Source organism: Pelophylax lessonae (assembly GCF_965119305.1).
Source record: "Pelophylax lessonae genome assembly, chromosome: 13".
Taxonomy (NCBI): Eukaryota; Metazoa; Chordata; class Amphibia; order Anura; family Ranidae; genus Pelophylax; species Pelophylax lessonae.
The window spans coordinates 55,099,002-55,126,137 of NC_138780.1; the positions used below are offsets into that span (position 1 = coordinate 55,099,002).

Consider the following 27,136-nt stretch of genomic DNA (forward strand, 5'->3'; position numbering starts at 1 on the left):
AACTTTGGGTACAAGTGGAACATACCTTGAGTGGCTATTTCGGCAGTCCCCCTGGAGAACAGGGTTTGCCTGGTTTTGGCCAGGCAGACCATTGGAAGTACCTCAGTCCCTGTCAGGAGTCTTGCGCCCCGGGGAATCAAGGTCAGTGTCCAACCTCTTCGGAGGGAAGACCATTTCGCACACCCTGTGCACTTTTTGTGTTTCCCACGTTTGCGTGTGTGCATTTTTTTTATGCACCGGTTGATAGTCTGAGTGTGTTTCACACGCCATGGGCAAAATAAAAAAAAATAAAAAATACCTTGAGTGGTATAGACCTCTTCTCTCAAATATGAATCCCAAAACGATTTAGAGACTTTGCAACCTACACATCTCCACACACGAGATCTACTTTCTCAGTGTGGAATGCTCTACATAGAGCTTTTGGCTGGAAATATAACTCCCCACTCATGCCCTTAATAGGACACTCCTTTTTTCTACGTGGGAAACTGGATCCTAGATTCCGTAACTGGCTCCCTTGCACTAATACCTTCTTACACCATGTGACAACGATGAATGGACTTGCAAACATTGATATCATTGTACAATCTTCTCACCTTTCTTTCATGGACCATTCGAGATTATCATCATCCCTTTCTCTAACCGCCCTGACACAGAATTTCTCACACAGAGACTTGCCCACTGGGACCTGAGTCGCGGATCGCCAACAGGCTCCTTCCTTAGAGTGGATGACATGGCCGTGGGTGTAATGCCTAGAGGAGGATTCAGAGCTTCTCGTGTGATACCTGGACCTTGACGGTGACCTATGGTGTCTAGATTTGTAAGAAGAATTTGATGCTGTAACCTAATGAAGTCTCTATCATCTTGTGCCATGTATTGCCGATCTGACCTGAAAGGACTGACAAAAACAAAATAGAGTAAAAAGGAAGGGTTAAAACACAAGAGTGCTTAGGCAAGTGAGGAAAGGAAAGGGTTAAACACACCCTCTCATACCTGCTACCTAAGGGGTGGCCACCAGGGGGGGGGGGTGACATATTCATAGTGTGAAACTGCACAGTCAGCCAACCTGCACAGGTGATGGAGCTATTGAGCACAATTAGGATGCACCAGGATTACAGACAGGAAGCACACAAGGGTATTAATGCAGAGCATATACCTGTGATGATTGCACACAGCGTTTAGGAAAACTGCTGCGAGCTGACTACAGGGAAATCTTCATATCAACAGCACTGATCACTGATTACATTTGCCCACCGTAATGATGCCACCGCCGCCCACAGCTTGCATGCGCTATGTCCCTGGGCAGGAGTAACCCATGGAGGCCAGGCTGGAAAAAAGAGCGTGGCAACTTGGAATGCAGATGCACTCTAGCCGCCATAGGCTGGAAAACACTAGAGCCAGGGAAAACAGACAATACACACAGAACTGCTGCCATGAAAAATATCAAAAGAATACATCACCGCGTACGGCACCCCACAAAACCACGCCTGGAGCCAGGAAGACTGCACTTGTTCAGGGCATTAATGGCCACCCACTAATAGCTAGGCTATCCGGCCAGACTGCCACTTGGCTGCCAATGACCGTCTTTAGCTCTTCATGGCACTGCATCCATCTCCCTTCTTCACCCTGCTAATAGCTGTGGACTGCTGGAGTCTGAAGACACATCTGCACACGCCTTCCGAGATACAGCTTGCATGCCAAACCGCCAGGCCTTGATCATGGACAGTTGTCCAAGGTAAGATTTCAACCATTTGGTCCTAGGAGGAGGACAAAGAAGGAACGTGGCCTCTGGCTCTGAGCAAAAATGGATGGGAGTTAGGGGTCCTATAGGATTGGCGAGGTGGCGGGGTTAACCCATGCGTAAGCTGCCATGGAGTCTGTCAGGAAATATAATGTTGAGGGGGTTTTAATCATTTCAATGGCAAAAATTAAGATTTTTAAATGTGTGCAAAAAAAAAAAAATAAAAAATGCTCTAATGCCAAAGTATTAGTAAAGAACATTACTATTGGCCTGCATGCTAGCAGGGTCAGGGAAGCTACAAACCAAGTAACAAATTCAAAATAAATCAGAGGGTCACACAGAAGACCAATAAAGGTAAGCGCAGAAGCCTTGTGAGGGGCATTTTTAAAACATTGAAATGGCTTATAGGTTAACTTCAATACAAAAGCATAAAACCTAAAAAATTTAATTTACTCATTTGCAGAATAAGTTCTGCAGGTATTCAATGTATTATTGCTACATCTGTGCAGGCTCAAGGGTTAAAGTTTTATAATGTATTTGTGACAGATCTTTTCACAAGTATATTTAAGCCGTGTGCAAAGTATTTTCCCCTCCTATCCTTGCCCCTCCCAACTCTGAACAAAAACAGTAGCTGAGTTCCTGTGCACACTATTTCAAGTTTCCTGCATCATCAGAATCAAAATGCCGAAGTGTCCTAAGTGCCAGAAAGAAGTGTATTTTGGTAAGTACAATACCCTGCAAACATACAGCCTTTTATCTGACAGCACACTGTAGAGACTTATTGTGAACCATAGCAATACGCTTTTATAGTTTTAGATGCTTTAAAGCAATATCTGATTTTTCTTGTAATGCAAATAAAGATAATACGCAAGACGTGAACAGGTGGGAGTTTACGAAGTGTACAAAAGATAGTCAACCATCTTTTATCATTTTGACAAAATTCTAAAATCTAAATTCTATAGGATTTTCTAGGTCGCTCATCACCATTGCCAGGTGCAGAGAATTATTAAAAGAATACTGAGATTAATGTAAAAATATAAGATTCAAGTATATTTTGGCATGGTATTAATTGTTCTTTATGATTTAACATAAACTGCTTGTATGTTCTGTTCTGATGATACTCCTTATTCAAACACAGGGTACACATACTGTATATTTCTGTAGGAGATAGTAATGTATCAAGGCAGATAAAGTATAATCTGGTAAAGTAAATATAATTTTGTCAAATGCTGAACAAATCCACAATGGTGAAAGTACTATCAAGGAGGCATTCAGAAAGAATCATTATGTCACACAGACTATTTCTATAGCCAGTGCATCAACAAACTCCGAAAGTAGACAACAATTATCATCTGTGTTATCTATACAGCTAAATAGCCAGCATATTTTATGTCTAAGTTTGAAGATTTACAAATAAAAACAGGAAGCTATTTCATTTACACTATATAGGTTAGATAGGGAAAGCTGAAAGTGGTTGCTGTAGGCAAAGCATTCTTTCGTTGCTCCAGTCATTATAACCCAGCCCTAATTTAACTTCATATAAAAAGCAGAGACCTACTAATCAGATTACAGTAGCTTGGTATTGCTATACCAGTGAAAGCTAATTTCCAATTTGATTTAGATACTTTACATTTTAGGACTCACCAATGCTTTTTAACAATATTATGGGTATTTTTTGCAATACTTGATAATCCAAATGACATTAGTAGTAATATTAATACTTTACCATAATAATAAGTATCAAAACAGAAAAAAACGGTATAATCTTAGTTCCCCTCTCAAAATTAAGTTTTCCTTCCTACAATCCCACCCCTGCAATATATTGTTGGTTGTTTGTTTCCATTTATTTTTATTCTGCATCTCCCCACTTTCTCTGCTTTAATGCTTTTTGGTTTAGGAAATCATTTCACAAGAGTGTTACACACACAAAAGCAAAGTTCACTGGCCACACCTAGTTGAAGCTGTCTGCATTCTTGTATGACAATTTACGTAAAGTTGGGATCAGTGTTCTCTTGAATTTTGATAGCAATGCAATGGGGCTTCTTAGGAGAAGCATGCGGTAATTGCAGTAGGTATCTGCAACACATAGTTTGAATGGGTTATTATATTTTATCTATTTATTTCATGCTTTGTGATTTGTTTGAAGGTTAACTGGCAACAATCTATTCAGATTAGCAGATCATGTGACTCTTCAGTTACTGTGTTTGAAACTGAGGTGATTATTTTGCAAAAGCTATAATTTCATATATTGTAAAAAATTGACTTTAAAAGAAAGGCCACATACAGCGCTTGCTAGCTATAATTTAAATAAATTATGTAGGCAGAGATACCCAATACTAATCAACCAATATCATGAATGACTGAGTAAATGAATAAATAAATAAATACATTCCACAGTAAATACAATAATGGTGAAAGTGACTGTGCTCAAATTATATCCCTTAGTGCATATGTGGCTGTGACATGAATTAGTATGTATATATATAAACGATGTAATATATATATACAATAATTTGTATTGCGGTATACGTATAAATACAGTTGAAAAAAAATTAGTATATATCAGAAAGTATATTATTATAAATATTTTTAAAACAGTCCAATATGAGGTGGTAATTGTGTGCTCAAAAATTATAGTACATAGTGAGAGTGATTCTTCACAATAAAAAAGTGCAAATGCTGTGACTCGATTGGCTACGGTGTCGATTCCTTCTCCCAAATGAATGAAAGGATTGGGTCACTTACCGGATACTGTGGGTCTCATATGTCATATAACATTAAGACTATTCACGCTTGGTGGCCTCCTGGGCCCCTTTGGACAGTCCTATAGGCTAGTGAAGCTCCTCTGGACTCCAGGGTACATCAGTTCAGTGTTATAGAAAGGAGAAAGAAAGCTCCCAATAGCGTAATAAAGTCAAAATTTATAGTTTATTACCCTTACATAGGGTGCCGAACATGAACGCACAAAATAAAAACACTTCCTGGTGGTCAGCGGTGCGGGCTGCGCGTCCTCCTCGCAGTAACAACGGGCTGCTTCCGGCTTGCGTTCCACTCAGGGCAGCGTCGTGACGTTATGCGGTCCAAGCTGACGCGTTTCGTCACATCCGATGACGTCTTCAGAGCTTCATTTCATATATGCCTAACTTCATGGATTACACACAGGACTACACACAATACTGAAATTACCATTTCTTAACTTTAGAAGGCTTGAGTCTTGTAGTTATCTTACATCTGCGTAGTCAGTGTGTAGTTATCTTACATCTGCGTAGACCTCTATAAAAGTAGTAGTTTTTTTTTTTATAATAGAATAATAATAATAATAATAATAAAGAGCGTATTTGTAACAACTCCAGAAAACATTCCCAGTAAAATAGGCAGAGATGACCCCTCCACAGTATATACTGTAAATACAAACCAATGGGAGGAAGCAAATGTCTCAGTGTTGGTTGGGAACAAAAGTACCCCAGGTATATCACTTCTGTCAAGTACTCAAAGAGGGTGTAAAGTTTAAACCAGCCATAGATGATTCAATTTTCTTTCCTGCAACCACGGGTTGCAGGAAAGAAAAACGCTCAATTTCCACAGCAACAGTCAGTGTCTCTCAGGAGCCTATAGACAGAGAATTTTGAAGAGGCCAGAGTCCCCATTCACTTCTTCTCATAAACAACCTATCTGCTGCATGATCACTTCCATGGGTGTTTGATCTCCCATTAAACAGGATGCAGCATCCACATACAGGAATCCTCATGAGATCTGATCTGGTGTAATCCAATAAAAATGAAACATCATGAGACTGACTATTTAATTTAAAGGTCCACTGAGGAGGGGATCAGAAAGCAGGGGTCAAAGACCCCATAGAAGTCATAGGATGCAGGGGTACCCTGAAAGGGACCCTACCTTGGCAAGTTGAAAGACTTTAGGAGAAGGGACAAAACTTGTGCTAATGATGGCAGGACTTCTCCATCCGATCAATGCAAGCAACGTCAGCCTGGGACTTGTTGGATGAGATAACAGGTGGGGGTGACTGTGACAGGTAGCGCTGACTGGTGACTGTGCATGCGATCAGTCTATAGAAGGAAGGCTGCTGTGATATGCAGTGACTGATCTGATGGGATACATTTTCCATGCAGCCTGCTTGGCTGTCAGGACATTTGCTGGTGCTGGTGTTGGTGCTGGGCTGAGAAGAGAGGGAGGATGATGATGGAGGAGTCAGAGGTACACAGGGGAAGGTGATGCTGGAAGAGTCAGAGGTAGGAGATGAGGGCGGCAGCCAGTGGTAGTTTATAGCCCCTGCACAGGAAAGGTAGAGGGGATCCTTCCCAGTATGAAGGCTAGCTGAGCTGTCATTACCTGGCTTCTGGTGTGGGGATCGCTGGGGGATCACCTGTCATAGGATCGCAGTTTTATTGCACCACATTCTGTCCAGAAGCGGCAGTCATAAAGGAGAGCCATTCCTCAGTCAGCGTACGTCCCACCATCCCATTAATTTATATTGTAGGGTGGACGCCGCAGCTCTGCTTACACTAGACTCCATCCATCTTCCCTGCATCCTGGGAGGACAGGAGGGTGATATGGTGGGGGAGCAGTAGCATAACTAAATTGGCTGCAGCTGCTTGAACCAGTGGAGAGAGAGAGAGGCGCAGAGTTCTCACTTTCTCTAGATGGGTGCGGCAGGCACCCCTCTATGAAGGGCGAATGTAGGCACATGCCTACATTGTCTAATGGGAAATCCAGCCCTGCACACAGTAATTATTGCTATGGGCTATAGCTGTTAGCAGTAACCGCATTAAAAATCTGACAGGCTGGTTGTACCTAAGTTGATCAACTTGGGTACAATCAGTCTGCCCAGATATCGTTCAAATCTCAACCGGTCCCTGCTGAACTGGCCAAAATTCGAACAGTCTATGGCTGGCTTTAGTGTGTCGCAGAGATCTTCTCCTGATTATTAATTGTTCAAATCAGAAACCTAGCATTGCTTTTCAATTCAGGGGAATTGGGATCATTGTCGTGATCAATGTCCTATATGGCTTCCATGATTAAGATGGCTAAATTGACTTAGATGACTTAGATGACTAAATTGACTAAAGAGTGAAGCTGGAATAGGAGTGAAGTAGAAAAGAAAGAGTGAGAAAGGAAAAAGAGTGGTAAAGTGAGAGAGAGAAGGGGGTGTTTTGGGTAAAGGAGGCTGACCTCAACAATATCGCAGTGGTCCTAAATTCAGGCAAGAATTGTTTTAAACCCGAGAGGAATCTGAGAAGACTATCCAGACACGCCAAGAGGCCATAAATGCAGAGAACTTGTTGTGGTGTTGCACCAACAGTTCCTCCAAAGGTTGGATACAAGTGTGTTCAATAAGCCACTCTGCAATTGTGGGGGCATTCACTGACCTCCAGTGCCTAGTGATTACTTTTCTAGCAGCCATTAACCATTTTCCGCAAAACAACATACCTGTACGTCACTTTGTTGAAGTGGTTGTACTGGGGTGAAGCCTGTAGCTGAAGCCTGCAGGTACCATTTTTTTAGAGCACATGGTCGGCTATCAGGTGATAAAAACTGATGCAGCTAAGAAGCGGCACAGTCATTATCTCAAGGAGGGGGAGGGGACGCCCCCTTCCGCCCGGGTCTCCTGTCCCACCGGGAGACTCGGGCGACCAGCCGGCACGTCTGCTGACTGGTCAGAGTCCCAAACAAAGCCAAAGCCGAATGGGTCTTTGATGTAGTAACCCAGAAGTGACATCCCAATGTCACTTCTGGTTTACTCAGCTGCCAACGATGCCGATTTTGAAAAATCGAAAGTAATAAAAAAACATCTATCTTGGCGTTTTGAATACTTTGAAGTGCAGTGGAGGGGTTTGGGGTCTTCTAGACCTCAGATCCCCCCATAAAGAGTACCTGTTTCTGCCTATTACAGTCACAAGAAAAAAAAAATGAAAGCGTCCCAGTCCCTGCGTGCTCATGCACCGAAGAAAACACATACGTGTCGCGCCCGCAAATGTAAACACTGTTCAAATCACACGTGAGGTATCGCCACGATTGTCAGAGCGAAAGCAATAATTCTAGTAAAAGACCTCCTCTGTAACTCTACACAAATACCATGTGGCATAAAATTATGCAACGACCGCCATTTTATTCTCCAACGTCTTTGCTAAAAAAATATATATATAATATTTCTAGCAAAAAATATAGATTTTACCTTGTAGGCAACAGGTGTCAGAAATAGGTTTGGTCCATAACTGGCTAAAAAGCTTAAAAAGCCCTTCTTGGCTGAGGAAATAGGAGAGTGGTATTAGGGAGAGAATGGGAATAGACCAAGATGGTGGAGTATGGGAGACCATGACAGAATTGTAAATACAGCAAATGTGCAGCCAGAAGTCATGTACTGAGATACACAAACACCATATGAATTATGGAACTCCATGCTTATCCATACTACCAGCAGAGCAGAGAAGATGATGTATAGATTCTAAATAGTTTCACATGGAAGCGATACTCCCTCTAATATCTCCAGGTCCTAACTAATGTTGATGAAGCAATTTATATCCCATTCTTTATTTAGCCCTTGTGGGAAACTGATTTTGAGCTCATAAATCCAGCTGGTTTCACTCCTGGAAATATAGCGAACTGCATTGATCTCCAGCCAGTGGGAAGAGAAAGATTCTAAACCCACTATCTTTATTTCTGATGGATTTCTACCATGTTTATGTGCAAAATGTCTGTTTACTAAAACCTTTTTTGATGTTAACAAGATGTTTTCCTACATGTGCTTGTAAGGCTCTTTTGGTTCTCCCTATATCCTGTTGTCCACCTCTACACTAAAAAATGTATACCACATTTTTGGTAGAACAAGTTATAAAACCCTCAATCTCATATGTTCTCCCAGTCACTGTGGATTCAAATGTTTGGGTCCTAGTTGAATTAGAACCACATGACTTGCACACAGGGCATCTCCAGCAAGCATAAAAGCCCTGCAAATTGCCAAAAAAAAAAGGGCTTAGTAGGTGGGTCAATAACATTGGGTGCCACAAAGGTGCCCTCCTAAAAACCAACTTAGGGTGATCTAAAAGAGCCTGGTCCAAAACCTCATAATTCTTTAGAATTTTCCAGGGCTTATTCAACAATTTGTTGACAACCCTATGTTGACTAGAATAAGTAGTAGAGCAGGACCACTCTCTCTTTATGTGTCCCTGTATTGATATGTGCAATACAGTGCGTGCAGCTGTCAGAAGTATTGAATATTGTCACAAACAGTAGGTTATTTAGACTAAGCATTAAAAATACTTTGAGAATGTTTCTGGTTATCAAGTACTGCCACCATTATGAATGCACAGATGCTGTCAAATACTGTCTTCTGGTGTTACACTCTGCCAGTTATAGCAAAAGAATAACAATGTCATACCTGTAATGCAAAATTATATGCTACTCATTTTTTCTGACAGTTTTTCACTAGTTTTGCATTTGGCTAGGGTCAGTGTTACTACTTATAACATGAGGCAATACCTGGAGCATTGCCAGAGCCCTACAAAATGAGTTCCAGCAGGACACTGGTGTAAATGTCTCTGACCAAGCAATCAGGAACAGACTTCATGAGGGTGGCCCGAGGGCCCAATGTCCTCTAGTGGGCCCTGTGCTCACTGCCCAACACAATGGAGCTCAATTGGCTTTTGCCATTGAATACTGAACACCAGAAGTGGCAGGTCTGCCACTAGCGTCCTGTGCTTTTCACAGATGAGAGCAGGTTCACCCTAAGCATGTGACAGATGTGAAAGGGTCTGGAGAAGCCGTGGAGAATGTTATGCTGCTTGTAACATTCAGCATGACCGGTTTGATGGTGGGTCAGTGATGGTCAGAGGAGGCATATCCATGGAGGGACGCACAGACCTCTACAGGCTAGACAATGGCACCCTGACAGTCATTAGGACTCATGATGAAATCCTTAGACCCTACGATGGTGTAGCGGATCCTGGGTTCCTCCTGGTGAATAACAATGCCGGGCCTCATGTGGCGGAAGTATACAGCCAGTTCCTGGAGAATGAAGAAATTTATACAATTGAATGGCCCCCACGCTCGCATGACCTAAATCCAATAGAACACTTCTGGGACACTATGTTTTGGTCTATCCGACGCCGCCAGCTTGCCCCTGTCTGTTTTGGGGCTCAGTGATGCCCTGGTCCAGATCTGGGAGGAAATACCCCAGGACACCATCCATTGTCTCATTAGGAGCATGCCCAGACGTTGTCAGGCATGCATACAAGCAAGTTGGGGCCATACAAACTACTGAGTACCATTTTGAGTTGCTGCAATGAAATTTCAGCAAAATGGACTAGCCTGCTGCATCAATTTTTCACTTGGATCGGGGTGTCTTTGAATTCAGCTCTCTGTAGGTTGATCATTTTAATTTCTGTCAAACAATGCATCCTGTCATTCCTAACACATTACCCAATTCATATCAGTGTAGATATCCAGCATGATATTTTTTCCCATTGAGATCTGATGCGTTTTCAAAGTGTTCCTTTCAATTTTTTGAGCAGTATATATATATATATATATATATATATATATATATATATATATATATATATATATACTGTGTATATATATATATATATATATATATATACACCTACACATATGGATATGCGTGTGTATGTATTTTTGGACTTAGTCGTAGCTCTCTTTCTCCCAACTTTTTTTCCAGGCATGATTATGTGCTATAGTAATTCATTTGTGATAGTTGTATCTTGTGTCCCTTGTTTAGTTTTTTGGCTACAGTGCCATAGAAGCCTTTGCTTTTAATGTACAGTAGATAAATTTAAGTTTGCCTTTAGGGTTTTTCATGACCTAACTGTTGTTGTCTGTTTATGAATATGCTTCTTGTGGAAGACTATGGAAAAATGGTAGATGCCGCTGTACCAGATGTGACGTAGTGGCGAACAGGAACGAACTTCCGTTTCTAAGCAGTGCCTTGCGCTTCAAGCACCATTTAAATGCCATTTGGACACCAGGAAGGTTTTTGCCTGTTTTTTTCCTTACATCGACCACCTATTGGAATTTTGGGCATTGCAGACAGCATAGAATTTTGCATTACAGGCATGACATCATCTTTCTTTTGATATTACTGACAGTGTTACACCAGAAGGCAGTATTTTACAGCATCTGTGCATTTCTAATGGTGTTTGAAGGGCGATATGTATATGTTTATGAAATATTGTGTGATGCATTTGAGCTCTGGCCTGACTCCTCCCACTAAAGGGGAGTGTTCTCGGTTCTCATGATGTGGGTATGATTGAATGCGTGTGTGAGTGTATATATTCAGCTGAAGGAGCCCTTGCTACTTGGATCTGAGGAAGCAGAATCCTTCAAAACTCATCAGCCAGTAGGGATTCAGAAGAGGTGCCCCTATGGTCCGGACACTCCTGAGTCAAGGACTATTGGGCTACAGGCAAGTGGTTTGTTAAAGTGTTACTAAACCCACAACAGTAAAATCAGTTTGAATATGCAGTAAAGCATGCTTGTTATACTCAGTGTGGAACCTAAGGGGTTAACCCTCTAAATTGTGTAAAAAGGCTGTTTGATCCTGTTTTCTCTGATCCTCCCCTTCTTCCACTGTCCCCAATCAATCTCCTGAAAGAACAGAGCCTTGGGGGCCATCTGCACATGCTCAGTTTGGGGTATATTGTTTTTTTTTCTTGGGCGAGTGCCCAAACAAAGTCTCCTGGACAGGCTTCTATTATAGACAACACACTGATCCAGTGGCCCAATGCTGGGAAATTGAACCAGTGTTCTGTCTATCATAGGAGCCAGTCCAGGAGTCAGGACTTTGCTTGACAGCGACCTGCACTTCAGATCCAAGCTGTGTTACAACAGGAGATTCCTTGTCTGTGTGAACTGGCCAGCCCTTCTCCCAATTCCTCCCTGTGATCCCCAGGCAGTGATAGGCTGCATTGGTAGGCACTGATAAGGCTGCACTGATATGCTGCACTGATGGCCACTAACAAGGTGACACTGATGGCCACTGATGAGGTGGCACTGATAAGGCAGCACTGATAGGCTACACTGATTGGTACTTATAAGAGCACTGATGTGCTGCACTCATAGGGGGGCACTGATCAGGCTGCACTGATGGGGGTGGCACTGATCGGCCTGCACTAATTGGGGTGGCACTGATCAGGCTGCACTAATGGGGGTGGCACAGATCCGAAAGCACTGGTGAGGTGGCACTGATCGGGGCTGCACTGATGAGGTGGCACTGAACGGGCTGCACTGATGGGGGTGGCACTGATGGGCAATGAGGCTACAAAAGGAAGGCGGCACTGATGGGCATTGGTATGCTGCACTGATATGCTGCACTGATGGGGCTGCACTGATAATACCGGTATTATTTTTACAGTGACATTTGTTTTATTATATTTTTCTACGTTTTTCTTACTATTTAGTTAGGCCTTGCTAGGTAATTTCTTTAAGCAAAAAAAGGGCACTGAATTTGTTGATCTTTTTCATGTTGTTCAAGAAGATCACCACTCAAAGGTTTTCTAGCCCTATTTTACACTGTCGCTAGGTAAAAGCGATTGCCACATCACTCTGCATAGGTAATTCAGTAAACACAGAGGGCCCAGGGCAATTGCACAGTGGAAGGGGCAGATGATAATGGGGAGCCCCAAGTCAACTTTTGCATTGGGGCCCACAAGCTTCAAGCTACACCTCTTCCCTAATCCAAAACTGTCATCCACCTCCACCACCCTGTCAGCATCTCTCCAACACACCAGCTACCATCACCGTCCATCTTACTTCTAGACTTTTTTTTTTTTTGCTACCCTATTGAGCAATTCATATAGACACCCAGCAACCCCCCCCCGGCAGTCATTTTACCTTCCAGCCTTACCCACCCACCCCACCATATCACACTCCCAGCCCGCTCCCTCACCCACAGCCCCATTCCCCCCACCCCCCTCTTCCCGCCTTCTTCGTATTTTGCTCTAATTACTTATTATAAATATTAATCCTCCCAAACCTTTGACAACTTTCTGACAGAATTTAGTGCTTGTATGTGGTGAATGAGCACATCCATAGCCATAGCCGAAACACAAAAAGAGGGAGCCGGGCATGCTGCTTTACATCGGTATTTTAAAAAAGCAAAAGTACTTTATTAATCAATAACTTAACAATGTGGTGGAACCCTCTAATGTATGGAAAGCTTAAACTTCAATATTACCACAATACCGGTCTCTGTGATATGTAAGGTCACATACAATACACATAAAACTTAAAATAAGTCATAAAAAATATAACTTTAACTGTAGGGATGGTGGAAAACTTGAAATACAAATGAACTTCTACTGCTACAACTTTTTATTTTGGAGGTTCCCACTATTATTGCACTTTTATTATTTGGATTGTTACACTGAATTTTATGTTTTAGTTACTATTATAATGTGAATTATTGCACTTGAAGATAAATTGTATTGGGTTTCCCACCATCCCGGCAAAGCTTCATTTTTTATGTCTTGTTTGTTTGATGAGTATTGTATGTGACGTTGCATATCACAGAAACCGGTATTTACATACATTAGAGGGCTCCACCATTATGTTAGGTTATTGATTAGTACGTCTCCTCTGACAGTGAGGAAGACATTTCTACCTCTGCCACCGTGCAAGAAAAGGCGCTGGTGGACGCACTGGTTGTATCTGTGCAAGAGACTCTAAAGATGGAGGACGGAGCTGCGACTGCAACTGAGGCGCATGTTACGTTTGGCACTCACAAGCCATCCAGAGCGCCAAAGGTTTTTCCCTTTCCCGCGTACTTTGACAACATGGTCAAAAAAGAACGGGACCACCCAAAGCGTTCCCCTGGGGTGCCTAAGCGGATTGCTAGACGCTACCCTTTTGAGGAGCCCCTTATAAAGAAGTGGACTGTGCCACCTACGGTGGATTCCCCGTCCTTTAAGGATCCGGCGGATAGAAAGGCGGAGCCTGTGGCCCGCAATATATATTCCTTGGCAGGGTCTGCACTAAGACCGGTGTTTATGGTTGCCCTGGTCTTGCAAACATTGACTGAATGGGCTAAGTTACTACGCCGTGACCTGGAGGGGACCTCCTGCCTTTGAGGAGCTGTTGGACCAGCTGGTGCAGGGGCTGGATACTGCTCTTATATTGGGCTGACTGTCAGTTTCGGCAGTGGTCCTCCGGCATATAATTTGGTTAAAGTGCTGGTGTGCAGATCAGACCTCGAAGAAGGCCTTGACTGATCTACTTTTTTAAGGAAATTGCTACTCTGGATGACAATATCTAAGGTCTCAAAGGTCTCACAGGGGGTAAGAGTACATTTCTCCTACAGGCTAACAAGGGTAAGGACCCTTGTCACAGACGGGGTCCCTCCTTTTCAGCACACAAGAAGTTTTTTCATCCCCCCCAGGGTCAGTCAATTAGGCAAAGCCCTTCAAGACTCCCTCGGGAGATTCCAAGCGACCCTGGTCTGGCAAACAAAAATCGAGTTTCTCCAGACCTGAGGACAAGACCGCTTCCGTCTGAAGGTGCGCTCTCACCCATATCTGGGGTGGGTGGACGTCTTTGCCGGTTCCCGGACTTGTGGCTATCCCAGATACAAGACAAATGGATTCACGAGGTCATACGGTCTGGGTACAAGATCAAGTTGTGATCCATCCCGACGGTAAGGTTTTTCCATTCCAATGTGAGACTGTCCCGGATCACTTGCTGGCTCTCTCTGGGGCAGTACAGGACCTGATACAACAGGGAGTAATAGCTCTGGTTCCGTGTGCGGAATATTTTCAGGGCTTTTATTCAAATCTGTTTACGGTCCCCAGGAAGGAAGGCAAGGTGCGTCCAATCCTGGACCTGAAAGCACTGAATTGCTTTGTGCGAGTTCAAAAATTCAAGATGGAACCTGTTCACACGGTGGTGGCCTATTTATATCAAGGGGATTTCCTGGTCATCAAGGATGCCTACCTTCATATCCCAATCTGTGCAGGACACCAACGGTTTCACCGTTTTGCAGTGGGAGAGGATCACTATCAGTTTGTGGCATTACCCTGCTCCTCGGGTCTTCACAAAGGTGTTGGCTCCGGTCCTGGCTGGGTTACGGCAGTGGGGGATATTGTTCCTGGGTTACCTGGAAGATCTGCTTCTCTGTGCAGAGTCACCCACGGTGCTGGTGACAAATTTGGAGATCGCCATGAGAACTCTGGAGCAGTTTGGGTGGATTTTGAATCTTCAGAAGTTGTCCCTGATCCCTTCCATAAGACTGGATTATCTGGGCCTGACTTTGGACTCGTCCTCAGCCAGGGTGTTTCTTCCTCTGGAAAAACTCCAAAAACTCCAGACTGCTTTTCAGCTGTTGCTGTCCAGCAAATGGTTGTCCCTTTGGACCTATATAAAACATTTTGAGACTGATGGTGTGGTCCTTCGAGGCGGTTCCCTTTGCTCAATTCCACAAAAGGATCCTCCAGAACAAATTCCTTCTCAAATGGAGCAAGAATCCAGATTCCCTGGACAATCAGATCCAGCTGAGCCAGATGACTAGGGAGTCCCTGATATGGTGGCTTCTGTCCACGAAGCTCAAGCGAGGGAAATCCTTCCTCCCTATATATTGGACGATTGTCACCACAGATGCCAGTCTGTCCAGGTGGGGAGGGGTTCTCGGCAGGTTGTCTGCTCAAGGAGTCTGGTCCCTGGAAGAATCCAGGTTACCAATCAATGTACTGGAGCTGAGAGCGATCAGGCTTTGCCTAGTCCACTGGACCGAGCACCTGCAGGGTTGTCCAGTGCGCATTCAATTGGACAATGCCACGGCCGTGGCTTATGTCAATCATCAAGGGGGCACCAAAAGTGCCTCGGAAGTGGCAGGCATCCTTCGATGGGCAGAACGCTTTGCTCCAGCTCTCTCCACTGTTCACATTGCAGGAGTGGAAAATTGGCAGGCGGATTACCTCAGTCGACGGGCCTTGGATGCAGGAGAATGATCCCTCTATTCGGAGGTGTTCCAGCAGTTGTGCCTTCTTTGGGGCACTCCAGATGTTGATCTGTTGGCTTCTCGGATCAACAGAAAAGTGTAGTATAAACAGAAGGGGACAGCTAGCCAACAAAAGAATTAGTAAAAATACAAGTATCCACGTCCCAATTAAATGTAGAAAAGGAAAATGGATGGGCCAAGGGGACTTTTAAAGGGATACTGTCATCAAGACAAATAGCAGAGAATCCACATATATGTAAAAATACACAAATTTTATTGATACAACACCAAAAATAAAGAAGAAGAACATTTAAAAGTAACTATTATCGTGTTGACAAAACACTAATAATATTACAGCATACAGAGCAATTGGGTAGTACATACAATATACAGGCTTTGGGAGAGCCAAATATCCACGGAGGGTGGGTGTAGATCACGCTGTCCACTGCAGACCTTTGCCAGAGATGGTAAGACTGGTGGGTCTGGTGTGATGGACCTGGGTGTCTAAACCCAAACCCAGCCCGACATGTTTCGCGGGTGACCGCTTCCTCAGGGGCAAATAACGTGGGTATGTATATCAACAATGCTACTAGAATTATTAAGAGAAAGTAAAGTCAGTGCATATCTATTTGGGAAACATGTCACATAATACATCTCATAACGGTAGGTCAAAACAGAGGTAAGCGCCAGCCAACATATAACCCACCTGTATAGCCGGTTCTAAAAGCAACTGGAGACCTAGGGGATCACGACTGGGACTAGTACCCCCCCGGCGGACATGGGAGCAGTCCACAACAAATAGGGGTCCAAATCACAACATGTAAGGCAACTGTATTCTGGATAATGAAAAGTGTATAATCAAAATGGGATAATTGCGTACATGCTTGTATATGTCAGCTCCATAGTAGGAGGAGAACTTACCAAATACAGTATGCTTGTATATGTCCCCTGTAGTGTCTCATGACAGGGCTAAGGGGTGGCTGCTGGAGTAGCCAGGACTGGTGAACGGAAGATTGGGTCGATATCAGGACCAACAAACCTTATGTCCATAAGGAGACAGAAAAAAACGCAATAGTGAAGTGTTTGGTTCAAGCCAATGCGTGAACGCTACAGAGAAAAAGTGAAAAGAAGGATAGACCCATCTCAGTAGTTTGAGAGTAGCCTGTAGACACCACGTGCTATAGATAGACCAAAACTGAAACAAAAGATCCTAAATCAAGTGCACGCATCACCAAAAGTGAGTGGATAACTTTTTGGTTTTATCCACTCACTTTTGGTGATGCGTGCACTTGATTTAGGATCTTTTGTTTCAGTTTTGGTCTATCTATAGCACGTGGTGTCTACAGGCTACTCTCAAACTACTGAGATGGGTCTATCCTTCTTTTCACTTTTTCTCTGTAGCGTTCACGCATTGGCTTGAACCAAACACTTCACTATTGCGTTTTTTTCTGTCTCCTTATGGACATAAGGTTTGTTGGTCCTGATATCGACCCAATCTTCCGTTCACCAGTCCTGGCTACTCCAGCAGCCACCCCTTAGCCCTGTCATGAGACACTACAGGGGACATATACAAGCATACTGTATTTGGTAAGTTCTCCTCCTACTATGGAGCTGACATATACAAGCATGTACGCAATTATCCCATTTTGATTATACACTTTTCATTATCCAGAATACAGTTGCCTTACATGTTGTGATTTGGACCCCTATTTGTTGTGGACTGCTCCCATGTCCGCCGGGGGGGTACTAGTCCCAGTCGTGATCCCCTAGGTCTCCAGTTGCTTTTAGAACCGGCTATACAGGTGGGTTATATGTTGGCTGGCGCTTACCTCTGTTTTGACCTACCGTTATGAGATGTATTATGTGACATGTTTCCCAAATAGATATGCACTGACTTTACTTTCTCTTAATAATTCTAGTAGCATTGTTGATATACATACCCACGTTATTTGCCCCTGAGGAAGCGGTCACCCGCGAAACATGTCGGGCTGGGTTTGGGTTTAGACACCCAGGTCCATCACACCAGACCCACCAGTCTTACCATCTCTGGCAAAGGTCTGCAGTGGACAGCGTGATCTACACCCACCCTCCGTGGATATTTGGCTCTCCCAAAGCCTGTATATTGTATGTACTACCCAATTGCTCTGTATGCTGTAATATTATTAGTGTTTTGTCAACACGATAATAGTTACTTTTAAATGTTCTTCTTCTTTATTTTTGGTGTTGTATCAATAAAATTTGTGTATTTTTACATATATGTGGATTCTCTGCTATTTGTCTTGATGACAGTATCCCTTTAAAAGTCCCCTTGGCCCATCCATTTTCCTTTTCAACAGAAAAGTGGCCGGCTCCTGGGACCCTCTGGCAGATACTGCAGAGGCGCTGGTGGTCCCTTGGGGTCAGTATTAGCTGATGTATGCCTTTCCTCCTCTCAAGTTGCTGCCAGGACTTCTTCACAGGATCGAGGCGGAAGGGATTCCGGTCATTCTTGTGGCTCCGGACTGGTCTCACCGAGCTTGGTACGCCGACCTGGTCAGGCTAGTCGCAGACGCTCCTTAGAGATTTCCTCTCAGGGAGGATTTACTGTCTTAAGGGCCAATCTTCCATCCTGCTTTACAGTCGCTGGCTTTTATGGCTTGGCTGTGGAAAGCCAGGTAATGAAGGACAGGGGATTGTCTGCTTCAATGATTCTCACTAAGCTTAAAGTGAGAAAAGCGACTTCTAGGAAGATCTATCATCGTACGTGGACGTCTTATATTGCGTGGTGTGAGTCTTTTGAGGTTCCCCCTTGCTCTTACTCGGTGGATCAGATCTTGACTTTCCTTCAACGGGGAGTTGATCTAAATTTGGCTTTGAGTACTATCAATTTTCTTCCAAAGGCCATTAGCCTCCCATCCCCTGGGCGTGACTTTATCCAGGGGGTGCGACCCTTGGCGCCTCTGGTGCGACACACGATGCCACTTTGGGACCTTAATTTGGTGGTGTCGGTTCTCCAGAAACCTCCTTTTGAAAGTATTTGGGAGATTACCCTGCTTTCCTTATTCCTAGAAAGTGGCCTTTTTGGTGGCTATTACTTCTGCGCTCAGGGTGTCGGAACTGGCGGCGTTGTCCTGTTGTTCTACCTATATGGTGGTTCACAGGGATAAAGCGGTACTTCGTTCGGGTTCCCTCCTTCCTTCTTTCTGAAGGTGGCTCCCAGTTTTCACTTAAATGAGGACATTGTGTTACCCTCTTTGTGTCCTAAGCCAAAAACATCCTAGGGAAATTGCATTACATACCTTGGATGTGGTTCGGGCAATCAGGGTGTACTTGGCGACTACTGGGTCTTTTTGAAAGTCAGATTCGCTCTTTTTGCTCACGAATGTCCCAAAGAAAGGGCTGCCTGCGTTTGCTGTGACTATTTCTAGATGGATCAGACAGACAATGGTGCAGGCTTATTCAATTAAGCACACATGCAGCCCCAGACCATGACACTTCCACCACCATGCTTGACTGTAGGCAAGACACACTTGTCTTTGTACTCCCCACCTGGTTGCCGCCACACAAACTTGACACCATCTGAACCAAATAAGTTTATCTTGGTCTCATCAGACCACAGGACATGGTTCCAGTAATCCATGTCCTTAGTCTGCTTGTCTTCAACAAACTGTTTGCAGGCTTTCTTGTGCATCATCTTTAGAAGAGGCTTCCTTCTGGGACGACAGCCATGCAGACCAACTTGATGCAGTGTGCGGCGTATGGTCTGAGCACTGACAGGCTGACCCCCACCCCTTCAACCTCTGCAGCAACGCTGGCAGACACTGAGCACGTGCACTCAGCTCAGTTTCAGGGTCTTGGCAATCTTCTTATAGCCTTGGACATATTTATGTAGAGCAACATTTATTTTTTTCAGATCCTCAGAGAGTTTATTGCCATGATGTGTCATGTTAAACTTCCAGTGGCCAGCATGAGAGAGTGAGAGCGATAACACCAAATTCAACACACCTGCTCCCCATTCATACCTGAGACCTTGTAACACCAATGAGTCATATGACACCGGGGAGGGAAAATGGCTAATTGGGCCCAATTTGGACACCATTTCCAAGGGGTGTACTCACTTTTGTTGCCAGCGGTTTAAACATTAATGGCTGTGTGTTGAGTTGTTTTGAGGGAACAGCAAATTTACACTGTTATACAAGCTGTACACTCACTACTTTACATTGTAGTCATTTTTTCAGTGTTGCAAATGAAAAGATATAAAAAGGTATACTCAGCGCTGAACTTTTTTAAAATTAAATTGAGATTGCTGGCTGAACACTAAAGGACAATCACATAAAGCCTCTAACTAAATCAAAAACACAAGTGCAGCGCATTCTTATTGAATTGCAAAGGATAGAACTCTATAGAATAGATAAGCATCAGTCCATATAGCTTGATAAACAGAGCAAATATCAGTTACTGTAGATTGCAATCAGATGAAGGAAGGATTCCCATTGTATATATAGGGTGCTGACATCCATGCAAATGGTGATTCCTATATTGCTCTTATGGTTCCACCACCAAAGCAATCTCTGCCTCTCACCTCCAGACCCAGACCACACAAGGTCAGATAGCATGTATGCACTCAAATATCTACAATCTTCAATCACTCTAGATGGCTATTCTGGGCTCTTCCACAGTGTATACATATAGGGGAAGGAAACAGACATCATCTAGCTGCAGCACATAAAGGAATGCAGAACCATCGTTACAATAACAAAGTACTACAATATGTTGTAGTACTGTGTTATTGTAACGATGGTTCTGCATTCCTTTATGTGCTGCAGCTAGATGATGTCTGTTTCCTTCCCCTATATGTACTGTATACACTGTGGAAGTGCCCAGAATAGCCATCTAGAGTGATTGAAGATCGGAGATATTTGAGTGCATACATGCTCTGAGAGGCAGAGATTGCTTTGGTGGTGGAACCATAAGAGCACTATAGGAATCACCATTTGCATGGATGTCAGCACCCTATATATACACTGGGAATCCTTCCTTCATCTAAATGCAATCTACAGTGACTGATATTTGCTCTGTATATCAAGCTATATGGACTGATGCTTATCTATTCTATAGAGTTCTATCCTTTGCGATTCAATAAGATTGCGCTGCACTTGTGTTTTTGGTTTTGTTTTAAATGAAAAGATATAATAAAATATTTACAAAAATGTAAGGGGTGTTCTCACTTTTGTGAGATATTGTAGGTAACTTGGCAGCACAGATAATTATCCTAAGTAACAAAAGAGAGACACATAATATTCAACAACTTTACATATATAAAAATGAGTCATGGGCTGTGCCACTGCATCGACTTACAAAACCCTGTCAGAGCTCCAATAATGATGACTGGATAGCAGAGTCTGTAAAAGTTTAGGTGATTTTGGAAATTTTGCATATGATTCCTATACTGGAAATACTGAAGTATAGCCCCTTATAGGGTCAAACATAATATGATTATAGCATCAAAAAGCCATTTCTCCAAAATCCCAAAGAACTATATACAGTATGTATCTACTTGCTAGCTATCATCCACTTACTTGCTTTTCAATCTGTACAGATTAGGCCAAATCGGACCAACTGGAACAACGTAATATATAATGAAATCCTCCCATTGGTGTTGAGTCAACCTGTAGAGCCATTATATATAATATCATATCAATTTACTACTCATAGGCTGCAGATTTTAAGCTATCTTTTTCCATAAGCAAGAAATACAATTGCCTATGGTTATTATTTGAAGCTCTTCAGCTTCATGGGGCCACCGCCCAAATGAATGGACTTTATGTATCAAGATGGTTATAGCATCAACTTTTGCCAGCATAATAATTCCCCAAGACCGCCTACAAAATTGTCCACAATACATATAAATCCTTTAATACAACTATAGTTCTATGATATAGTCATGGTATGCTAGGTAAAATATTGTTCTTACCAGAGAAATTTACCAAACACTCCTCCACCATCAGCAGAGTGTTTGTGATTGAGTGTGTTTATTTAGGTCCATTTTGGCGCTAAACCGTGTGACGTCATAATTATTCACTCACCAATAGCAACAAATAGTTCATCTTTATGGCTTACAGTATTAGCCAATCACAGGGACTTACATGCCCCATAATTGCAACACGAGAGGTATCCGGGCAATCCACCTTAGACACCTGCCCACACTTCCTTTGGGCACCGACCCAACATCAAGCTCCAATCAGGGTCCAATAGCCTACGCATGCGCACCAATGCGACCCTCATCTGCACAACTCTGTATCAGCGCACCAGGCCAGGGCTCGAACCATGGCCTGCCCAATGGGCACACGCACCAAGAGGACACCAGCGCTGCCCCACATGATCTCCTGTATAGCCAGCACACCGGCCTCGACTGCCCCCCCCCCCAAGACGCGCGCACACCGTCACCGTCACAGTGCACGAGGGGCAGTGTTATTAAAACATTAAAGGCAAAACCGGACAAAAAAGACCCAACATTCACTACGAGCGGGGAGGGGAACACCCCCACCCCCAGTCCAAGGAAAAATCAGGGCACAGACCAAAAATAAAAAGGGAGTGGGGGGGGGGGGTAAGAAAGGGACAGCCACCAACGGCGTATATCCAATCAGTGAAAGGATCGGGTCAAAGTGGCCAAATGAGCATGACCACAGAATCACTCATGTTTGTAAACCATAACTACTCCCATAGTAGTTATAGTAGCAGTAGATACGTACAGTATCTCACTAAAGTGAGTACACCCCTCACATTTTTGTAAATATTTTATTATATCTTTTTATGTGACAACACTGAAGAAATGACACTTTGCTACAATGTAAAGTAGTGAGTGTACAGCTTGTATAACAGTGTAAATTTGCTGTCCTCTCAAAATAACTCAACACACAGCCATTAATGTCTAAACGGCTGGCAAAAAAAGTACACCCCCAAGTGACAATGTCCAAATTGGGCCCAATTAGCCATTGTCTCTCCCCGGTGTCATGTGACTTGTTAGTGTTACAAGGTCTCAGGTGTGAATGGGGAGCAGGTGTGTTAAATTTGGTGTTATCGCTCTCACTCTCTCATACTGGTCACTGGAAGTTCAACATGGCAAAGAACTCTCTGAGGATCTGAAAAAAAGAAATTTCTTCAGTGTTGTCTTTTTTCCCCTCACTCCCGCTTTTGGTTATCTCTGAAAGAAGGATGAGGTACTTGACATGCCCCCCTCCTGTTTGGGTTTAAATTTATAATACTGAATTGCAGCAGAATATAGTATGTAAAACATATAATTATAATATATAAGATAATTAGTAGGCATGTGTCTACAGTTCTGTAATGATTAAATAAATTATGTAAGGGCAATATGTTTATCTCCTGTTGTGGCTGGAGGGGGAGAGATGGTATGTGAAGGTAGCAGCCACAGCCAGAAACAAAAAACCTAGAGGAGGGAGAATTCAATATTTAACCACTTCTGGACCGGAAGGATTTGCCCCCTTAATGACCAGGCAATTATTTGTGATTCGGCACTGCGTTACTTTAACGGACATCTGCGCGGTTGTGCGACGCTGTACCTAAAAAAAATCGATGTCCTTTTTTCCCAAAAATAGAGCTTTCTTTTGGTGGTATTTGATCACCTGTGCAATTTTTATGTATTGCACTAAAAAAAAAATAAAAAAGCGACAATTCTGAAAACAAAAGCCAATATTTTTCACTTTCTGCTATTTAACATTCCCCTAAAAAAATGTTTAAATCAAATTTTTTCATCTTTTTAGGTAAAAATGGTATTCTGCTATATATTTTTGGTAAAAAAAAATCCCACTAAGCGTATTTTGATTAGTTTGGGCAAAGGTTATCGCATCTATAAGCTAGGGAAAAGATTTATGTATTTTTTTTTTTTTTTACTAGTAATGGCGGCAATCTGCGATTTTTCGGCGGACAGATCGGACCCCTAACTGACATTTTAACACTTTTGGGTTTACCAGTGACATTACTACAGTAATCAGTGCTAAAAATATGGACTGTTACTGTAATAATGACACTGGCAGGGAAGGGGTTAACCCATGGGTGATCAAAGGGTTAAGTGTGAGCCTAGGGGAGTGTTTTCTAACTGTATGGGGGAGGGACTTGTAAAAGAACACAGAGACCTGTGATCCTATATAGGAAAATCACAGGCGCTGTGTTCATTTCAGAGAGAACAAGTCTGCTGTGTTTACAACAGCTGACCGTCGTTTTCTCTCAGCAGGGAGCGATCGCGGGTGCCCGACAGCACCCTAGGAGCGCACCCGCGAACCGGCGTACCCATACGTCGGTTCACGCAGCCGAGCCAGCCTGACGCATTATATCTGCGGTAGGCGATCGGCAAGTGGTAATTAAGGTAAACTACATAGAATGAACTAAACATTTTGTATATGCATGCTTTACATTTCTAAGATTGTCGCCTCAATGACTGTGCTGAGCAGTGTTGCTGGAGAATGGGGGGGGTGATTTATGTTGAAGTGGGCGAGTTCACCTTTACCTTGTACAAGCCCCCCACATTCACTGCAATTCCTAAAGGTTCGTGGGAAATGTAGTTCCTTTTCCTGTAGAGAAAGAGGAAAGGATATGATGTATTCACTCCTGTAACTCCACCTCCTTGGCAGAGCAGATGCTGTTAGCTTTCAAATTACAGATGTGACTTTCTGAAAATTCATTTATACTTTTCTCTTCAATGGTAAGGAATTTTACAAATGTGTTAACTGGATAGTGTTTTGTATATGGGGGGGGGGGGGGGGGGTGATTTGTTTTGCATATCCTGGAGTTCTTCTTTAACCACTTAAGCCCCGGAAGATTTTCCCCCTTTCTGACCAGGGGGTATTTTGCGATTCGGCACTGCGCGATTTTAACGGACAATTGCGGTCGTGCAACGCTGTACCTAAACAAATTTGACGTCCTTTTTTTTCCCCACAAATAGAGCTTTCTTTTGGTGGTATTTGATCACCTGTGCGATTTTTTGATCATGCGCTATAATTTAAAAAATAGCGACAATTTTGCAAAAATAACAATATTTTTCACATTTTTTTATATGAAATTCCCCAAAAAAATGTAAAAATCAAAATTTCTTTAAATTTTTGGCCAATTTGTTTTCTGCTACCTATGTTTGGTAAAAAAAAATCACAATAAGCGTGTTTTGATTGGTTTGCGCAAAAGTTATTGCGTTTACTAACTAAGGGAAAGATTTTTGTCATTTTTGTTGTTTTTTTTTTTTTTAATGGCGGCGATCTGCAATTTTTTTTGCGGGACTGCGACATTGCGGCGGACAGATCGGACCCTTGACTGACAATTTTGACACTTTTGGGGGTACCAGTGACATTACTACAGTAATCGGTGCTATATATATGCACTGTTACTGTAAAAATGACACCGGCAGGGAAGGGGTTAACTTTATTGGAGAGGGAGGGGCTAAGTGTGTCCCTAGGGGAGTGATTCTAACTGTGCAGGGATGTGGCTGTGTGTGTAACAGCAGAGATCAACGATCCTACATAGCAGGACCGTTAGATCAGTGCTTTTACACAGGGGAGAATGACAGGCGGCTTTGTTTACATTAGCTGCCTGCCTTTCTCCCTTCACAGCGGACGATCGCGAGTGACCGGCGAACATCGGAGGTGTCCGTGAATGAGTCGGGGCGGGAGCGCGCTATTGGCTCCCAGGCTAGTGACGTACCGCTACGTCACTTTGCCTGGCAGTATATGTACTTGCGGAGGTCGGCAACCGGTTAAATGGTGATAACAGGGTTATATGGGAAACGTACGTCAGCGCAGAAGTTGACCCTTTTGGTAGGCTGTGAAGTGTGACTGTTATTTTCATGAAAAGCTAGCAATTAAAGTAGAACTACAGTAAACCCCCGCTCCATCGTGGTTCAGTTTTTGCGGTCCCGGTATATTGCGTTTTTTTTTGTAATGTTATTTTACTATATAAATCATTAGAAATGAAATATTTTTGTGTTTTCCATTGCTCTTGCTATGTCTCTCAGTATCTTTTATGTGTTTAAATGAGTTTCTATTGCTTTAAAAGTGTGTTTAAAGACCTTAAAATGCTTTTACACGTACAGTGACAGTAAAAAAACATGCCTACAATGCATTTTAATAGGGTTTTTCTATTTTGCGGATTTTCACTTTTTGCGGCTGGGTCCAGAACGTAACCCCCGCAATGGAGGGGGGGGTTTACTGTATAGGCATTTTTTTTTTTTTTTTCATTTTGGATAGACCAAGGGAGGATAGTACCCTTTTCAGATTTATTTTTGCTGTGTCCCATTGCGTAGATTTCGCTTCCTGTCTCATAGCTAAACAGGAAGTTAGAGGAAATCACTACAAATTAAGGGAACTCCTTGGGGACCCCCCCCCCCCCCAGGTCACCAGAACTAGTGTCTCCATTGGAACATTTTCGCTCTATTACTTCTCTGGGGACAACCCAAAATGTGGGATTTTCTTTTCCTTTTCCTTTTAATGATAAAGATCGTAAACAGGACAAATAGGGAGGCTGAATCTCCTGAATAGGGGAGCAGACAGCAAAAAAAAAAAACTGACATGGGTTCTAATCTATTTCCACTCTGTCCAAAACTAAAAAAAAAGTTTTGCCTTTAGTTAAAAATTGGCTTTCAAGTGATATCATGTTAAAGATTGAATGAATGAGAATTTAGTGGTTGGATTTACATCTACAGTAATTTATCAAACCGTGCTTAAAGTGTTACTAAACCCAGGACCATGCATTCACTATATCTGGTCCGCCACAGTACACAGAACATGGAAATGCAATTATTTTAGTAATTATGCTAAATACTTTTTCTCATCAGCATTATATAGCAGTCTTGTGACTTCTATCAGTGTTTAGTAAAGCTTGTAGGAGGAAATTTCATTCTGCTCTGACTGTCCTATCAGGCTGCAAGACTTGGACAGTGCTGATTGGCCCTGTGCTGATCACATGCAACCCCCAAGAAGAAAACAACTCTCTAGCAATACACACAAAACTGAGCATGTGCAGAGTGACTTCAAAGGCTCTGTACTATAATTAGATGGATTGGGGACAGTGGAAAAAAGGGAGGATCCGAGAAGACAGGATTAACCCCTCAGATTCCGCAGTAAGTATAACTAGCCTGCTTTACTGCATATTCAGACTCAATTTACTGTTGTGGGTTTAGTAACACTTTAAGTAACTGCAGTTCTAGGGTACATTGTGTGCAAAGATCTGTACAATAACTATTCTGGAACTATTTGTTCCAGAATAATGATCAGACGGCTGCACTCTTTCAGAATTCAGGTCCCCTGGATACACAGCTTTCCAAGTACTCCTCCCCCCCCCCCCCCAGCCGGACAGGCTGGCATCCGTGGATATCACGGTCCAATTCAATGGAAGGAAGGGCTTGACACAGGGCCAAGGAGCAGAGCTAACCCAGAAGAGCACTTCTTACG

The 27,136-nt window shown here is 43.1% G+C and overlaps 1 protein-coding gene across 1 annotated transcript in view; it reads left to right on the forward strand.

Annotated features, from left to right (window-relative positions):
- Positions 1-2,330: 2,330 nt before the first annotated feature.
- Positions 2,331-27,136, forward strand: part of CRIP1 (cysteine rich protein 1) — a 55,046-nt gene continuing 30,240 nt past the window's right edge. The window contains exon 1 of the mRNA XM_082242814.1: positions 2,331-2,459. Coding sequence (XP_082098940.1) covers positions 2,420-2,459 — 40 coding nt within the window. The 5' untranslated portion in view covers positions 2,331-2,419. The remainder of the gene's footprint in view (positions 2,460-27,136) is intronic.